General features: G+C 39.7%; 1 protein-coding gene across 2 annotated transcripts; it reads left to right on the top strand.

Annotated features, from left to right (window-relative positions):
• The first annotated feature begins 380 nt into the window (after window positions 1-380).
• cidea (cell death inducing DFFA like effector a) lies at window positions 381-15,452 on the top strand. 2 transcript variants are annotated; one of them, XM_029661574.2, is made up of 5 exons: window positions 381-573; window positions 6,753-6,891; window positions 8,901-9,047; window positions 13,853-14,025; window positions 15,252-15,452. In XM_029661574.2, exons 1-5 carry the CDS (start codon window positions 506-508, stop codon window positions 15,352-15,354), a joined length of 630 nt encoding a protein of 209 aa, XP_029517434.1. In that variant the 5' UTR covers window positions 381-505; the 3' UTR covers window positions 15,355-15,452. The 2 variants fall into 2 exon arrangements, with proteins under 2 accessions (XP_029517434.1, XP_064875624.1); XM_065019552.1 differs by lacking the exon at window positions 15,252-15,452 and adding an exon at window positions 14,572-14,660 and having other exon boundaries at window positions 412-573.
• Window positions 15,453-17,857: the final 2,405 nt, after the last annotated feature.

The raw sequence follows: 17,857 nt of genomic DNA, 5'->3' as shown, positions 1-17,857 counted from the left end.
GTGTTACGTTTTCCATATGGCGCCTCCGACCACATTTTGCAGATGAACCATACATTGTCTCTTAGCCTTGGTAAGACAACGGGTAATGCATTAAGCGCAAGCTGGGTGCCAGTGGTTTTCTAATTATTTATAGGCATCTCAGGCTATTTATATATTTTTTTATTGATTCTAGGACAAGGTCTACCTGTATTTGGGGGGGGGGGGGGTAATTTATTATTACGATGATGGGACAACTTGTGGCACATGGTGTTGCTTTTGTCACTAACAAGCGACCAATCGCGTGAGGGGCAATCTTCTAAAAAGGCATCACTATTATTGTTGATCACCTGACGTAGTAGGCGTAAAGTGAACCCTCGGTTATTCGCTTCCGTTGGCAGGGCCAGTGACCACCCGTAGGACACAGGCGGGCAAGAGCCGAGAATAGCGCGACAACTTTCTTTTCTCATCTAGCCCAATTTATTTTCGATAGTCTTGCAAAAACAAGGATTGCACTTGATTTTAAACAATGGCTTCACTGTCTATCCATTCAAGTGTGGATTATGCTAAAACCCTTCTCCCGGACTTTTGGGTGAGGTAAGGATAAACTACCCAGGTGTTATTTAATTTTCCAGCATTATAGGTAGCCTATTTAGAGCTCTACCTATAAGCAGGGGAGAACCGGGACGAAAGTGTCTCCTGATTACCCTGATCGATAGAAGTAGCGACTCCATATTTTATGAAACACGGTTTGGTCTGTGTCCTCTACATTAACAACTGTAATTTCATTTTCTAGGGTAAATTAAATATACCTTGAACAGACCTATGCGAAGTTACTTCTAACTGCCGGCGGGCGAGAATAACACAGCATTGTTACAGAAGTAAAAGCTGTCGAAGTGCATGCTGTTCTATATCAATATCGGTCTTATGTCCGGTTTGTAATGCTCGTTAGTTCATACACTTGTTGAATGTATCATCCATAATTTCATGTTTCAATTTGTATGATTTTTCTATAGGTTTGACATCAACATTTTTAAGCAATGAAAAATAATCAACGTCAATGTTTAGCAAACAATATTGCAAGGCAATATTAATGACAAATGGAACACCGCTATATTAACCACAATTTTCTCATCTCATCTTTAATGGGAATGTAGTAGGATTTGTTTTTCACAATTTTCAATGCAGTGACTTACAATTTTTTTGTACTTGCGTTGCTCAAAACCACTTTTGTAGTTACTGTAGTAACATTGTCAGACTGGGCTGTTTTATTTTGGGGGGTTGCAGGGAGTTCATCCTCCTATAGGAATGTGCTGATTTCACTGCGTAATTTTAGCGTCTGTGTTATTTGAAATGTTTTACTTTCGTCCCAGCTCTCCCCCATATCCTACTGCATTTAAGCCACCAAACATTTGAAAATACTATTCCGAATCATCTAAAGACGCACCTGTGAAGCGTAGCCTACATAATTAGGATTTGCCAATGGGTTATGTCCCCGTGCGAGACAGACCAGCCTTCTTCCAGACAGCATAATTTTTTTAAATAGACACTACTGAACTGCAACTACCGTTTAAGAACAAAACCGAACTCAACATTGTTTTGAGTAAACTGGTTTGCAACAGAATCGGCGTAATGAATATACCCCTGTTGAACGCGCAACAGGGCCATGACTAATTGGCAAATCCTAATTATATAGCCTACGCTTCACAGGTGCGTCTTTAGATCATGCAGAATGGTATTTTCAAAGTTGAACGTTCAGATGTGTTATGTAGAGCAAACATGCCTATCCTACATGTAGAACAAGGAATCATGTCCAACCTAGTCATGGCATTTCCACAGCTGAGTGTGGCCCTGCTCCAAATTAGTAAGATTTTTTTTTTTTAAATGGTCATTTTAAAATGATGGTAATATAGGCTGAAAGCAAAATATGTCAAGTAGTGTTAATACTTCTGTGATTTCACTAATGCCTGTGGGTGTGCCCTTTGTCATACATTTCCACAGAGGTCTACCTCCCCTCTCCCCTCATTGGCAGTGTAATGATGTTACAATATGATAGGACTGAAGTTTTTTTTAAATTAATGGGTATTGTCAATAGTTATGTGATTAGGCATGAAACTCAATTCTTGATCAGCTGACACTGGGAGAACAACCTGTTCAGACTTAACAACTCTAAAGCCTTGTTCACACTGGCAGTTTGAAGTGACAAAAATATGTTTCTTTGCATGTTTGAATCTGTTCTTTTTTCCTACTTTCTGAACATCCAAAAGCACACAGAATTGGATATTACAAGCCACATTTCAAACCACCTTTTGTAGGTGTTTTGAAATCAGATGAGAATCTGGTTGCTGGCCATATGATGTATTTGCCCTCAAGTGGTTTTTAGACTTATTTGGCATATCTTGCTTGCTAGTGACTATGTGGAAGCTCCTTAGGGGAGGACCATCCTCAAGGAATTTCATAAATTTAAATTGTATAATGTTGAAAGTTATGCTTTTTAGGTAAAACTGTACTAAATATAATCACGTCACCAAATAACTGATTAAAACACTATTTTGCAAAGGTCTATAGTAGCTTCAACAGCCCTCAGTAGGGTAGCACCATGGCGTAGCTGGAGGACAGCTAGCTGCTGTCCTCCTCTGGGTACATTGACTTCAATACAAAACATAGAAGGCTCATGGTTCTCACCACTCCATAGACTTGCACAGTAATTATGACAACTTCCAGAGGATGTCCTCTATAAGAGCTCTTGCAGCATGAACTGACATGTTGTCCCTCCATTCGAAGGATCGGAGAATGAATCTAGTACTGAAAGCATAAGCTACAGCTAGCTACCACCGCAGTGCATAATGTGGTGAGTAGTTGACTCAAAGAGAAATAAAATAGTTAAACTGTTTAACACTTTCTTCTGAAATGAAGGAGAAACAAGATTTTTTTTAAATTTGTATTTCTGTTTCACTTACTTAGCAAATGCAGCTAGCAAGTTTAGCTTACTGAAACAACATGCTCAAACAGAGATTGCTATGTTGGCTATGACTTTCCAAGTTAAATTGGTAATACCAAACTCTTTGTCACTGTGCCTGCCGGTGTAACAGCTACTGACTGTACACTAATGTTTCTGCGCGCGTCATCAGGGCTGTCTTAATTCCACTGATTCTGTTAAAAAGTTTCTCAAATGGAAAAAAACAGGGATAAACATACCTGAATTTGGCCAATAGAAACTCATTTGCAACTGTTGAACTAATGATTACAGCCTACATCAGCTAGATGCAGGCAAGAGTGTGCAAGGCGGTGTTGAATGTCAAGTTTGAGTGTCTTGTAGCCTAACTATCGCTGTTACATTGAACTGGATGAATGTAATACAAATGAGTCATCCAATATGCTGTAATAGAAATAAGGCCATGCTCATGAGAGAAATTGTCCTCCCTCATATTAAACGTCACTGACCGCCACTGGTTGACATTTTGACAAGAACATATGATAGGATAACTAACTTGTTAATTGTTTACAAACAAATTAGTGAATGTGCTAGAAACTGAGACACCTGAGAAACCTAACTAGCTAGTTGACTGCTGTGGCTAGCCAAAAAGGACTTGTATTGAAAGTTGGATCATTTTATCTTTAAAAAAATATTATTAAAAAATGTAAAGCCTCAAAAGGATAAATGTAAAGTTTTTCTTACACTATCATTTTGAACATTCAAAGCGACTGGGGAAACGTCCATGGCAGCCATTGTCACCTTAGCTTGCTACATAACTTCTGTGGTGGTGCTCCTGCTTCCTATCACTAATCAGCCTACACCACAGCACACACACCTGTCCATGCTATTTCTCATAATAATGACATGTCAGCAAATGATTGTTCTCTGAACATGTGCACACACACACTTTGGTCACTTGTAACTTGCTTTTTGGACAGTCATTATTCCAAAACAGATTTGATAAACTAGGCCTGCAGTGTGAACAAGGCTTAAGTAAATTAGAAGTTAAATCCTATTCATATAAACTAGTTTTCTTTTAAAGTTAAATTTCAGTTCTGCACAACTGTCTGCTGGTCAACAAATTGACAATGAGGCTATTTCAATCAGGCCTGCAGTGTGAACAAAGCTGGTTGCTCTAGCCAACTTCCAATGTTCGCTTTAGTTTGAAACGCATATCTGAATAATTCAGATCTTATTCTTTGCATATTTTAAAGAGTTCCACATGCTCCATAATCTCACTGAATACTTTTTAGAGGTCGACAGATTTAATTGGCATAGCCGATTTTTCAAGTTTTCATAACAATCGGCATTTTTGGACTGCATGGCAGGCTGACCACCTGTTAAGCAAGTGCAGCAAGGAGCAAATGTAAGTTGCTAGCTGGCATTAAACTTACATTATTTAAAAAAAAAAACAATCAATCTTAACATAATCACTAGTTAACTATACATGGTTGATATTACTAGTTTATCTAGCTTGTCCTGCGTTGCATATAATCAATGCAATGCCTGTTAATTTATCATCGAATCACAGCCTACTTTGCTAAATAGGTGATTGCATTTGTGGAAAGAGCACTGTCGTTGCACCAATGTACCTAACCATTAACATAAATGCCCTTATTAAAATCAATACAAAAGTATTTTTATTAAACCTGCATATTTAGTTAATATTGCCTATTAACATGAATTTCTTTTAACTACGGAAATTGTGTAGCTTCTCTTGCGTTCTGTGCAAGCAGAGTCAGGGTATATGCAACAGTTTGGGCCGCCTGGCTCTTGGCGAAATGTGTGAACATCATTTCTTCCTAACAAAGACTAATTATTTTGGCATAATTATGATATTGAAGGTTGTGCAATATTTAGCAGAGGTGGGACCAAGTCATTGTTCTACAAGTCACAAGTAAGTCTCAAGTCTTAGCACCCAAGTCAAGACAGGCAAGACCGACAAGTCTCAAGTCCTAAACAAGTCATAATGTGCTCTTCACCAAATGTAATACCATTTCACATTTGTAACAAGAGTAATAGTATATTACATATATGCAAATCATGAATGCTTTTAAAAATATATTTACTACTTTCCAAATTAATGTTGTATTTCAATGGAAATACATCGGTAGCCATGAAAGATCCCCCCCCCCCCCAATAGTGATCGAGGATCGGGCAACATAGGCTTGTACACAATTGCCCATGCATTAACACACACACTCTCTCTGTGTGGTTACAGTAGGCTAATGTATGTCAATGGTTTTAGGAACAGCAGTAACATCAGGCAGGATTTAGGGCTACCAACTGCCTAGCTCCATCTTGGGTGCAATGATCACGTTCCCGTACTGACTGTGAAGAGGCTCATTGATTTAACGTTACGTTAGCCTACATGATACACCAGTAAAGTAATAAAATATATAGCTGTCGGCTATATGAGTCACAACTTACCATTCTTTGTGCAGCTTCAGATCTCGAACAAAGTTGGAAATTGTTTTGCTTCCGTCTAATTTTCTTCCCGCAAGTTTCAATCTGTTTTTTGTTGATACAGCGTTGTCTTTATATCAGAAAATAATAATTTTGAGTATCATCTATTCAAGGCCTCCATCTGAATTCACCCGCCAACGTTCCTCTGCACTGTCACGTACAACTGTCTCAGCTGGCACAATTTGATTGGCTGCTGTCCGACTCAAACTGTAAACCATTAAATGAAGAGTTGATGTGCTGTCCCCTTCCAAAAAAAAAATATTGTATAATTTTTTAATATTTGGGCTTGGAGGGTGTCGAGTCATAAGGCTCAAGTCACGAGTCATTGGTGTGGAAGTCGAGTTGCAAGTCGTGTGACTAGAGTCCACACCTCTGATATTTAGACTTAGGGTTGCCACCCGTTAGTTAAAATACAGCACAGTTCCGTATTTCACTGAAATAATAAATGTTTTTGAAATGATAGTTTACGGATTTGACCATATTAATGACCAAAGGCTCGTATGTGTTTTTATTATAAATAAGTATGATTTGATAGAGCAGTCTGACTGAGTGGTGGTAGGCAGCAGCATGCTCATAAGCATTCATTCAAACAGCACTTTCCTGCGTTTGCCACCAGCTCTTCACTGTGCTTCAAGTATTGCACTGTTTATGACTTCAAGCCTATCAACTCCCGAGATTAGGCTGGCAATACTATAGTGCCTATAAGAACATCCAATAGTCAAAGGTGTAGGAAATACAAATGGTAGAGGGATAGTCCTAGAACTACAACTGAAAACTTCTTAACTGGGAATATTGAAGACTCCTGTTAAAAGGAACCACCAGCTTTCATATGTTCTGAGCAAGGAACTCAAATGCTAGTTTTCTTATTTATTATTATTTAAACCAAATTGAACAGGTTTCATTATTTGAGACTAAATTGATTTTATTTATGTATTATAATAAGTGTTCATTCAGTATTGTTGTAATTGTTTAATATATATTCATCGGTATTGGCTTTTTTTGGTCCTCCTATAATCGGTATCGGCATTGAAAAATCATAAATCGGTCGACCTTTAATACTTGTTCTGCTAAAACCCGATGATCCTAATGCAACATTTGAGATGCTGTCCCCTCTCTGCTGAGATGTGGTAAAACAAGGAGGTAGACGTACAGTATGTCTCTGTAAGAAGTCCAGCAGGTAGTATCACTCCACACTAAGAAGCGAGGCACAAAACGGCCAGTCTTAACTGAAGACATTACCTGTCCTGAACACAAATTGTGCTCTACTGAACACGACCTTGAACTAAGCTAGTTTTCCTTTTTTTTTGTGTCATTTTTGCTTCTATACTGACAGGTCCGTGTCAACTATCCAAACAACAATCTCACGCCGGATCCTTCCCCCACCCCAGCCCCGTCCCTTCAGGCTCTGTACCCAGAGCCGAAGGCAGAGGAAAGGGTTAATGGCCGCCTCCCTGGATGACCTCCTAGACCAGGTAAATGCATACTCCTGGGCTACGTTCAGCAGGACAACGTTGTGGAGCGTTCAGATACAAATATATTTCGCAGAACAAACGTACCTCTGACAAGTAAAATAAGAAATCCCTTAATCACTTAGCTATCTTAAGATGAATGGACCAACAGGAAGTCACCCTGGATAGGAGTGTGTGCTAAAGTGTCTAACTAAAATAGAAATTACATCCAGAGCTGAATACATTCATATCTACAATGTTTGTATGCTGTTTGTGCCGCTGCGGTATTCACAATGGTTGTCATTCAACATGTCTTTAAAGTATTCAGAGAGCCATTTCATGGGGACAGAAAATCAGTCTCTCCAACACTTACATCAACCTCACCAAATAATTGGTGTAAGATTATTTTTTTTAAAGTAATGTCTAATTAGAGGAGGAATGTGAGGTGGAACTTCCTGCTAATGAGATGTCATCAAGGATCGGTTACATTACCTTGTGAAGTTAATATACACAAAATTGCAAGCACTGCTACTAGACAGGCAACTCTGTAACCAAATGTTAAATAAAATATGACCATTTCAACACATTTAATACACTCCTGGTTTACTGACCCTGTTAAGGTGACGCTGCTTGTTGCAATTGTTGAGTAACCTCACCCGAGAGACTTGGGGTCCGGAGTGCAGTGGAGTGAAATGTTCAGGGAATCATATGCAAGACATTTCTATCTCCAGAATGTTTTGCCCTCCTGAACGCAACCCAGTCTCATGTTGTGCAAATGACCTACAGTATGTGATTCACAAATGGATATATAAACTCGGCAAAAAAAAACCCGTTCTCTGTCAACTGCTTTTATTTTAAGCAAACTTAACATGTGTAAATATTTGAATGACCATACGATTCAACAACTGAGACATAAACTGAACAAGTTCCACAAACATGATTCCCTGCAATGACGACAAGCTCAGTCCGATGATGCTGTGACACACCGCCCCAGACCATGATGGACCCTCCACCTCCAAACCGCTCCCGCTCCAGAGTACAGGCCTCGGTGTACCGCTCATTCCTCTGACGATAAATGCGACTCCGACCATCACCCCTGGTGAGACAAAACTGTGACTCGTCAGTGAAGAGCACTTTTTGCCAATCCTGTCTCGTCCAGCGATGGTGGGTTTGTGCCCATGGGCGATGTTGTTGCCGGTGATGTCTGGTCAGGACCTGCCTTACAACAGGCCTACAAGCCCTCTTAGCCTATTGCGGACAGTCTGAGCACTGATGGAGGGATTGAGCGTTCCTGGTGTACCTCGGGCAGCTGTTGTTGCCATCCTGTACCTGTCCCGCAGATGTGATGTTCGGATGTACCGATCCTGTGCATGTGGTGTTACACGTGGTCTGCCACAGCGAGGAAGATCAGCTTTCTGTTCTGTATCCCTGTAGCGCTGTATAAAGCGTCTCTCAGTACGGATATTGCAATTTAATGCCCTGGCCACATCTGCGGTCCTCATTTCTCCTTGCCTAAGGCACGTTCACGCAGATGAGCAGGGACCTTGGGCTTCTTTTGTGTTTTTCAGTGTCAGTAGGAAGGCTTTTTTTAGTGTCGTAAGTTTTCATAACTCTGACCTTAATTGCCTACAGTCTAAGCTGTTAGTGTTTTAACGACTTCCACAGGTGCATGTTCATTAATTGTTTATGGTTTATTGTTTCCCACGCTTGTTCAGTGTTTAAACCCTTTACAATGAAGATCTGTGAGGTTATTTAGATTTTTTTATGTATTCCCTTTTGAAAGACTGGGTGCTGAAAAAGGGACATTACTTTTATTTTTATTTTTTTATTTTTTTAGTATGGTTGATCTTCCAAGGATGGTCACCTCGCATCTCATCTGTAAAAGTGAAGTTCTCCACAAACACAATATTAAAATTGTTGATTGAACAAAATCGTTGTTGCCTACTTTTAGCATAATTTTTGGGTGGAAAATGAAAAATAAGACCATTTGAAAATCTCATAATATTGTGTGCTATGACACCGGTCCTACCCAGACAGCAAGTGCCTTCCTGTTGACATGCCAGTTCCTCATCCTGGTGCTAGAGGAAGATGGGACAGTGGTGGACTCTGAGGCCTTCTTCCAGTCACTGCCAGCCGATACTCCAGTCATGGTCCTGCAGAAGGGAGAGATGTGGACTCGGGTACGTATACATACATACATGCATGCATACATACATACATACATACATACAGTTGAAGTCAGACGTTTACATACAGCTTAGCCAAATGCATTAACTGAGTTTTTTTTTAATCCAAGTAACAATTCCTTGTCTTAGGTCATTTAGGATCTCCACTTTATTTTACGAATGTGAAATGCCAGAATAATAGTATAGTGATTTATTTAAGCTTTTCTTTCATCACATTCCCACTGGGTCAGAAGTTTACATATACTCTATTAGTATTTGGTAGCATTGCTTTTAAATTGTTTAACTTGGTTCAAATGTTTCAGGTAGCTTTCTAAAAGCGTCCCACAATAAATTTGGTAAATTTTGGCCCATTCCTCCTGACAGAGATTTTGCAACTGAGTCAGGTTTGTAGGCCTCCTTGCTTGCACATGCTTTTCCAGTTCTGCCCACAAGTTTTCTATGGGATTGAGGTCAGGGCTTTCTTGTCCTTAAGCCATTTTGCGACAACTTTGGAAGTATGCTTGGGGTCATTGTCCATTTGGAAGACCCATTTGCGACCAAGCTTTAACTTCCTGACTGATGTCTTGAGATGTTGCTTCAATATATCCACATTTTCCTTCCTCATGAAGCCATCTATTTTGAAGTGCACCAGTCCCTCCTGCAGCAAAGCACCCCCACAACATGCTGTCACCCCTGTGCTTCACATTTGGGATGGTGTTCTTTGGCTTGCAAGCCTCCCTTTTTCCTCCAAACATATTTTTGTTTCATCAGACTGGAGAACATTTATCCAAAAGTACAATATTTGTCCCCATGTGCAGTTGCAAACGATGGTCTGACTTTTGTATGTCGGTTTTGGAGCAGAGGCTTCTTCCTTGCTGAGCGGCTTATGTCGATATAGGACTGACTCATTTTACTGTGGATATAGATACTTTTGTACCTGTTTCCTCCATCTTCATAAGGTCCTTTGCTGTTCTGGGATTTATCTGCACTTTTCTCATCAAAGTACATTAATCTCTAGGAGACAGAACGGGTCTCCTTCCTGAGCGGTGTGATGGCTGTGTGGTCCCATTGTGTTTATACTTGCATACTATTGTTTGTACAGATGAATGTGGTACCGTCAGGCGTTTGGAAATTGCTCCTAAAGGTGAACCAGACTTGTGGAGGTCTACAACTTTTTTTTTTTTTAGGTCTTGGCTGATTTCTTTTGATTTTCCCATGATGTCAAGCAAAGAGGCACTGAGTTTGTACCTGTGTACATCCACAGGTACACCTCAAATGATGTCAATTAGCCTATCAGAAGCTTCTAAAGCATGACATTTTCTGGAATTTAAGCTATTTAAAGGCACAGTCAATTTGGTGTATGTTAACTTCTGACCCACTGGCATTGTGATACAGTGAATTATAATTGAATTAATGCCTGTAAACAATTGTTGGAAGAATTACTTGTTATGCACAAAGTAGATTTGCCAAAACTATAGTTTGTTAACAAGAAGTGTGCGGAGTGGTTAAAAAACGAGTTTTAATGACTCCAACCTAAGTGTATGTAAACTTCCGACTTCAACTGTACATGCATACAGTCAGGTCCATAAGTATTTGGACAGTGACAGAATTTGCATAATTTTGTCTCTGTATGCCAGAGCAATGGATTTGAAAAGAAACAATCAAGATGTGCTTTAAGTGACTCATCTTTAGTTTCAGGGGTTTGTCAATTACTGTATTAACCATGTAGGAATTACAACCACTTTTATACATAGCCCCTGAAATTTAGGGGCTCAAAATGTAATTGGACAAACTAACAATCATACATTTAAATTGAGTTTTAATACTTGGTACTAAATCCTTTGACGTCAATGACTACCTGAACTCTGGAACCCATAGACATCACCAGATGCTGGGTTTCTTCCCCGGTGATGCTATGCCAGGCCTTTATTGCAGCGGCGATTTGCCTTCAGCAAGTGAAATTCATGCTCAATTGGATTCACGTCAGGTAATTGACTTGGCCATTGCAGAACATTGCACTTCTTTGCCTTAAAGTTTTGGGTTGCTTTCGCAGTATGCTTCGGGTCATTGTCCAGCTGCACTGTGACGAGCCGGCCAAAGAGTTGTGAAGCATTCTCTGAATCTGAGCAGATATAGCCATGAACACTTCAGAATTCACCCTGCTGCTTTTGTCAACAGTCACATCAATAAATACAGGGAACCAGCTCCATTGGCAGCCATACATGCCCACGCCATAACACTGCCTCCACCATGCTTCACAGATAAGGTGGTAAGCTTCGGATCATGAGCAGTTCCTACCCTTCTCTTCCATTCATTTATCTTTGTCTCATCTGTCCATAGGATTTTCCAGAACTGTACAGGCTTTGCCAAAAAAAACATCTTAATCTCTAATCTGGCCATCCTGTTTTTTGAGGATAACCAATGGTTTACATCTTGTGGTAAACTCCCTGTATTTATTCTGGTGAAGTCTTCTCTGGTTGTTGACTTTGACACATACACCTACGTCCTTGAGGGTGTTCTGGATCTGGCCAACTGTTGTGACAGGGTTTTTCTTCACCATCCACCACAGTTGTTTTCCATGGTCTTCTGAGCCATTTGGTTTTCCTGAGCTCACCAGTGTGGTCTTTCTTTTTAAGAATGTACCAAATAGTTTTGGCCACACCTAATGTTTTTGCTATTTCTGATTGGTTTGTTTTAATTTATTTTTTTGCCTAATGATGGGTTGCTTCACTGACAGTGACTGTTCTTTGGACTTCATATTGAGGGTTGACGGCAACAGATTCCAAATGCCACACTTGAAATCAACTCTTGACCTTTTATCTGCTCATTTGTAAATTAACTAATGAGGGAATAACACACCTGGCCATGGAACAGCTGAGCAGCCAATTGTCCAATTACTTTTGGTCTGTTAAAAAGGCTATAATTCCTACACTGTTCACCTGATTTTGGATGTAAATACCCTCAAATTAAACCTGAGTCATGTTCATTATTTCATGTCAACTACAATATGCTGTTGTAGACGGCTAAAATAACAATGTCCAAATATTTATCGACCTGACTGTACATGCACACAGAAGTTAACTGTTGCCTTGGGAAAGTATTTGAAGATCACTATCTGCTGCAAGTTCATATCAAATGAGGGCTGGCCGTGTCGTACTTCTGTTGTAGGACTGACTTTAACAATGTTTGGATGTCACATTTCCCAATTGTGGAAACTTGCTGTATTGTCACACACCACAAGAGGGCCACACTTTCACATCAAACCAGGGATCTCCAAGTAGCTGTCTGGAACCAGAGTTCCCTGGTTTGATGTGAAAGTGTGGCCATCTTGTTTTTAGAAATGTTTACAAATGAAAAGCTGAAATGTCTTGATTTAATAAGTATTCAACCCTTTTTTTGTTATGGCCTACATAAGTTCAGGAGTGAATGAATGTGCTTAATAAGTTGCATGGACTCAGTGTGCAATAATGGTGTTTAACATGTACTCCACACATAATTATCTGTAAGGTCCCGCAGTTGAGCAGTCAATCTCAAGCACAGATGCAACCACAAAGACCAGGAAGGTTTTCCAATGGTTCACAAAAGTGCAGCTATTGGTAGATGAAGAGAGGGGGGAAATAATTTAAAAAATTCACTACAAAGATACAGGCGTTCTTCCAAACGCAGTTGCTGGATTTCACCATGATGCCAATGGTGACTTTAAAACAGTTGCAAAGTTTAATGGCTGTAATAGAACTGAAGATGGATCAACATCGTAGTTAGTCCACAATACTAACCTAATTGAGAGTGAAAAGGAAGCCTGTACAGAATAAAATATTCCAAAACATGCATGCTGTTTGCAATAAGGCACTAAAATAATACTGCAAACAAATGAACTTTTTGTCCTGAATACAAAGGTGTTTTGTTTGGGGCAAATACAATCAGAGTTCCACTCTTCATTTTTTTTTCTAGCATGGTGGTGGCTGCATCATGTTATGGGTATGCTTGTCATTGACAAGACTAGGTCTGAAATAGAGCTAAGTACAGTCAAAATCCTAGAGAAACTTGGTTCGGTCTGCTTTCCAACAGACACTAGGAGACAAATTCACCTTTCAGCAAGACAATTACCTAAAATGCAAGGCTAAATATACACTGAACAAAAAATATAAACGCAACATGTGAAGTGTTGGTCACAAGTTTCATGAGCTGAAAAAAAGATTCTGGAAATGTCAAATTCTCTACCCTAAGCTGACTCCCAATGTTTTAGAACTTCAGCATCTTCAACCAGCCTCGCAACCGCAGAACGTGTGTGTGTGGACGAGTGGTTTGCTGATGTCAACGTTGTGAACACGTTGTAACCCATGGTGGGGTTAAGGTATGGGCGGAGTTAGTTTTGACTTAAATTGTCTTAAATCTATGGTAATAATTGAAAAATGGCTGTCTAGAAATGATCAACAACCAACTTGACCGAGCTTGATGAATTTCTAAAAGAATAATTGGCAAATATTGTACAATCCAGGTGTGCAAAGCTCTGAGACTTACCCAGAAAGACTCACAGCTGTAATCTCTGGCTAAAGTGATCTCTTAACTCTGGGGGTTGAGTAATTTATCTCATTTTTATTTTTGGATCTTTCAGTGTATTTTGTGTGATTGTTGACACAATTACACCTTCTTAATCCCACTTTGTAAAATTTTGGAAAAAGTCGGTGTGAATACTTTCTGAATTCACTGTCTAAATCATGCCTTGATTAGAGGGAAGCATGAACCAGAAGTGTAACTCCGCTAGCTTGCCATATTTTAATAGTCCTGTCTTAGACTGACCTTTGTCCATTCTTGTACAGGTCCTTCCAAGTTCCAGCCAGCCCAATAGAAATGGAATCGGTAAATTGAGTTTTGACCTGTACAAGTTGAACCCCAAGGACTTCATCGGGTGTCTAACCATCAAAGCGACTCTTTATGAAATCTACACACTGTCGTACGACGTTCAATGCACCAGGGCCAAGGGTATCTTGAAGTGAGTACACTACTACCACACCATCTCTCAAGGGGACATTATTGGGGGCTGTGGAGGGGTGGGGTTTTAAAATGTCAGGTGAAGTAGACTGATTTACAGTACCAGTCAAATGTTTGGACATCTACTCAAGGATTATTCTTAAAAAAATGAAATACCACATGGAATCATGTAGTTGCCAAAAGTGTTAAACAAATGGCACTCAACCAGCTGCACCTGGAATGCTTTTCCAACAGTCTTGAAGGAGATCCCACATGCTGAGCACTTGTTAGCTCCTTCACTCTGTGGTCCAACTCATCCCAAACCATCTCAATTGGGTTGAGGTTGGGTGATTGCGGAGGCCAGATCATCTGTCATTTCTCTGCTTATTTGAGCTGTTCTTGCCATAATATGGACTTTGTCTTTTACCAAATAGGACTATATTCTGTACACCACCACTACCTTGTCAAAACACAACTGATTGAATCAAATGCATTAAGAAGGAAAGAAATTAAACAAATTAACTTTCTGGAATTAACACGCACACCTGTTTATTGAAATGCATTCCAGGTGACTACCTCATGAAGCTGGTTGAGAAAAAAATGTCAGTGTGCAAAGCTGTCATCAAGGCAAAGAATGGCTACTTTGAAGAATCTGAAATATTTTTGATTTAACACTTTTAGTTACTACATGATTCCATATGTGTTTCATAGTTTGTCATCACTATTGTTCTACAATGTAGAAAATGGCAAAAATAAAAACATTGAGGTTTCAAATCTTTTGATTGCTACTGTATATTTAGGCACTAGTCAAAATGTGAAATATTCAGTCGGCAGGTCATTGTTTGTTCATTCCTTCCCACTGGGCACAGACGTCAGTTAAACATCTAGTTCTGATTTACATTTAATGGTGTTGGCAACTAATGTGAATTCAAAGTGAAACCAACAAGAAATTGATCCATGTCATTGGACTAAAGTTAAAAATATTTAAATTCCTTTGCCAGTTTTCCATGTTGATTCAACGTCCTCAGATGGGACAATTGTTGGTGTTTAAATTACATAGAAACAATATTTATTCTACCAGTTTGTGTCCAGTGGGTTGGCTGCAAGGATATCTGAAGATTCCAGTTTTTTTTATATGAACAAGTTGGGGTTTAAAAATGGGTCTTCACTGAACAAGTTCTGAGAAGAGAATATGTGCTTTGACTGTTTTTAGAAGTTTTCAGCTCTGCCTTTTCGCATTCTCTTTAGAGCTATTCTGCGTTGTCTGACGTCTGTGGCGAGAGTGGCGGGGCAGCTGCTTCTGTGTGGTTCCTCGTACATACTGCAGTACATTGGGGACGATGACTACTAGGACGTGACCAAAGTTCCAAAGCCCTGTTTGAGCTCTTTAAAATGAACCAGGTGAAATGTGTCCAGGGCCTCCTGAATGCCATTTGTCTCACTAAGTAACTGGGAAAATTCCTTTGTGAGATGCGTGTAGGCCTTGTTACCAGCTGGTTTCGTTGAGCCATTGCAAATGTATGTAAAACAATGTTGATACACATCAAATAAAAGCACTGCCCTGCTGGAGGAGGACATAAATACAATATGCACATTTTTACTATGGGCAACACATACCAACTTGAATGCATCTCTAGTTGGGATGATGTGATTTTGTTGATTTTTAGTCATTTAAAAAAATCTGGTTGGCCACTGTAGCAAAATATCAATGTTCTTAAACTATCCCTTAATCTGGATGGCCCCATTTGTGTCGTATGTTTTTAAAGAGAAATGCATGCCTGAAAAGTCGCTTGAATTGACGTGGTGACTGTTTTGAGTGATTCCATTCCCCATCAGAATAGCAATCTACTAGCGTGAATCTTAACTATTTCTTCTCCATGCATCTTCTCAAATTGCATTGGAGATCACCTCAGATCTTGTCCTCCAATGAGTTTTGAAGTTGTGAGGAATCAGGCAAAGACTTTCTGGCCCAACGCTAGGTAGCCTAGGTTTGAATAGCTGACTCTGTTAATTGAATAGCTAAATCTGTTATTGTGCCCTTGAGCAAGGCCCTAATTGTGCCTAAGTCACTCTGGATAAGAGCATCTGCTAAATGACTAAAATAGGGTTTACTCCAGGACCAATTGAAAGCCCAACTGTCTGGGACTGTGCATTGTCTAAGTACAAAAACATTCAATTTGGAAGCACTCAAACTAAAATGTCACTGAATATTTGCCCTGTCTGTCAAATCTATAAATAAAGGTTTTTGTAAAAAGTCTCATCTGACTTGATGCAAGCTATTAGTTTGTCAATGATTGTATATTTTCTGTGGGCGATGTCAAATACATGGACATCGGGGCCCCTACGCTTCAGTCAGAGCCTAGCTGCAGTCATTTTGCAGACTGCCATGATTTCCTTTGTCGGCCATAAGCTATTTAAATCCAATTTGAACTGTGTGCTAATGATGGGTGGTCAGAAATGGTACAGTACTTTATCACTAATTCTGCTGGGTAACCACAGTGACTTTTACATATCCTTCACCAGAGCAATAGACACATTTCTGTGAACAGGCATTTAGAATCTTCCCAATACATGACTGATCAATCCTGTTTGTTCTACATGGTACAACTCTATCTGTATATTGTTGCACCCTCCTGAACCAAGGGCCTTAGTTCCTAAATGGGCAGTCCAAAGTTAGCAGTGTGAAAGCCAAACTTCTGATATCCTCAATTGGGTAATTTGATCCTTTTAGTCTTGACACTTGCAGTAATGTCATCTATTCATGGTCAGCAGTCAGGATAATTAAGGGTAGTAGGCTACATTCTGGGTTGTGTTCATAAGGGGACACTGTACCAAATGGCATAAAATGGACAGACTACAAATACCTGTCCAAGACTAGCTTGTTGAGTCCTATGAATACAACCCAACTAGTCCCCCTGTTTCAGTCTGGTGTGAGTGACTCCCCACCTGGATTTAGTGTTACAGTATGTTGCAAAATTTGAAAATGTGTTTGTTTTATATAACATTTGGATAAAAGTTTATTCATGGCTATAAAAATGTATATCTTTCACTGCATTTGAGGAACAGTGGGAATGTAACTCTGCTTTGAAAGTTGATAAACTTGTAAACTCATTGAGAAATTGGCCTTTTGAATATTTTGGTATCTAGAGAAGAGCTCTATCTACACCCATTATGGCATTGTTCACACCCTCAAGCTTTAGCCCCCATCTCATTTCGCTCTCTGCGCGTTCAGAGCGCACACTTGGCGCGATTTGTTTAACTCTGGATAACAAACAGCCTACCATCTCTGCTGGCAATTTCATTATGATATTTTTTGTTGACATTTACTGACACAGGCCATATTCAACGGGTGTTGTACACTTTAGCTTAAGAGCAGTAGCTAGCTAGGTAAACAATGTGTAAGATCACACACGTATTGTTAGCTAACGAGCTGGCCGGCTAAAGTTAAACAACAATGAACATAACGACCTGATTTGGCACTACTACCCTGCATGAATCTGCTGGGAGCATACCAACCAGGTTCAATGTTAGCTTGCTAGGCTCTAACTAGCAAAGCAAATGGCTTTGGGATACGAATAATGTCATACACGTCACGTTAGCTAGGGAGCCAGCCAGCTAACAGTATACTTTAGCTTGAAATGAAACCACTTTCTGTCAATTAGAATGTGTATCTGAAAATGTAGCTAGCTCGACTATCTTACCTCTATACAACATCATGCATGATGGACGCGTTTCCCTGTCACAGATGCCCTTAGTTTGAAGATGTAATCCGTAGACGAGTGTTTTCAAATCAGTTTGTCACGTGCGCCGAATACAACAGGTGAGTGAAAAGCTTACTTACAGGCTCAAACCAA

This window comes from Oncorhynchus nerka, linkage group LG6, assembly GCF_034236695.1.
Source record: "Oncorhynchus nerka isolate Pitt River linkage group LG6, Oner_Uvic_2.0, whole genome shotgun sequence".
In the NCBI taxonomy this organism is placed as follows: Eukaryota; Metazoa; Chordata; class Actinopteri; order Salmoniformes; family Salmonidae; genus Oncorhynchus; species Oncorhynchus nerka.
This window is presented reverse-complemented; position numbering and strand designations above follow the sequence as displayed.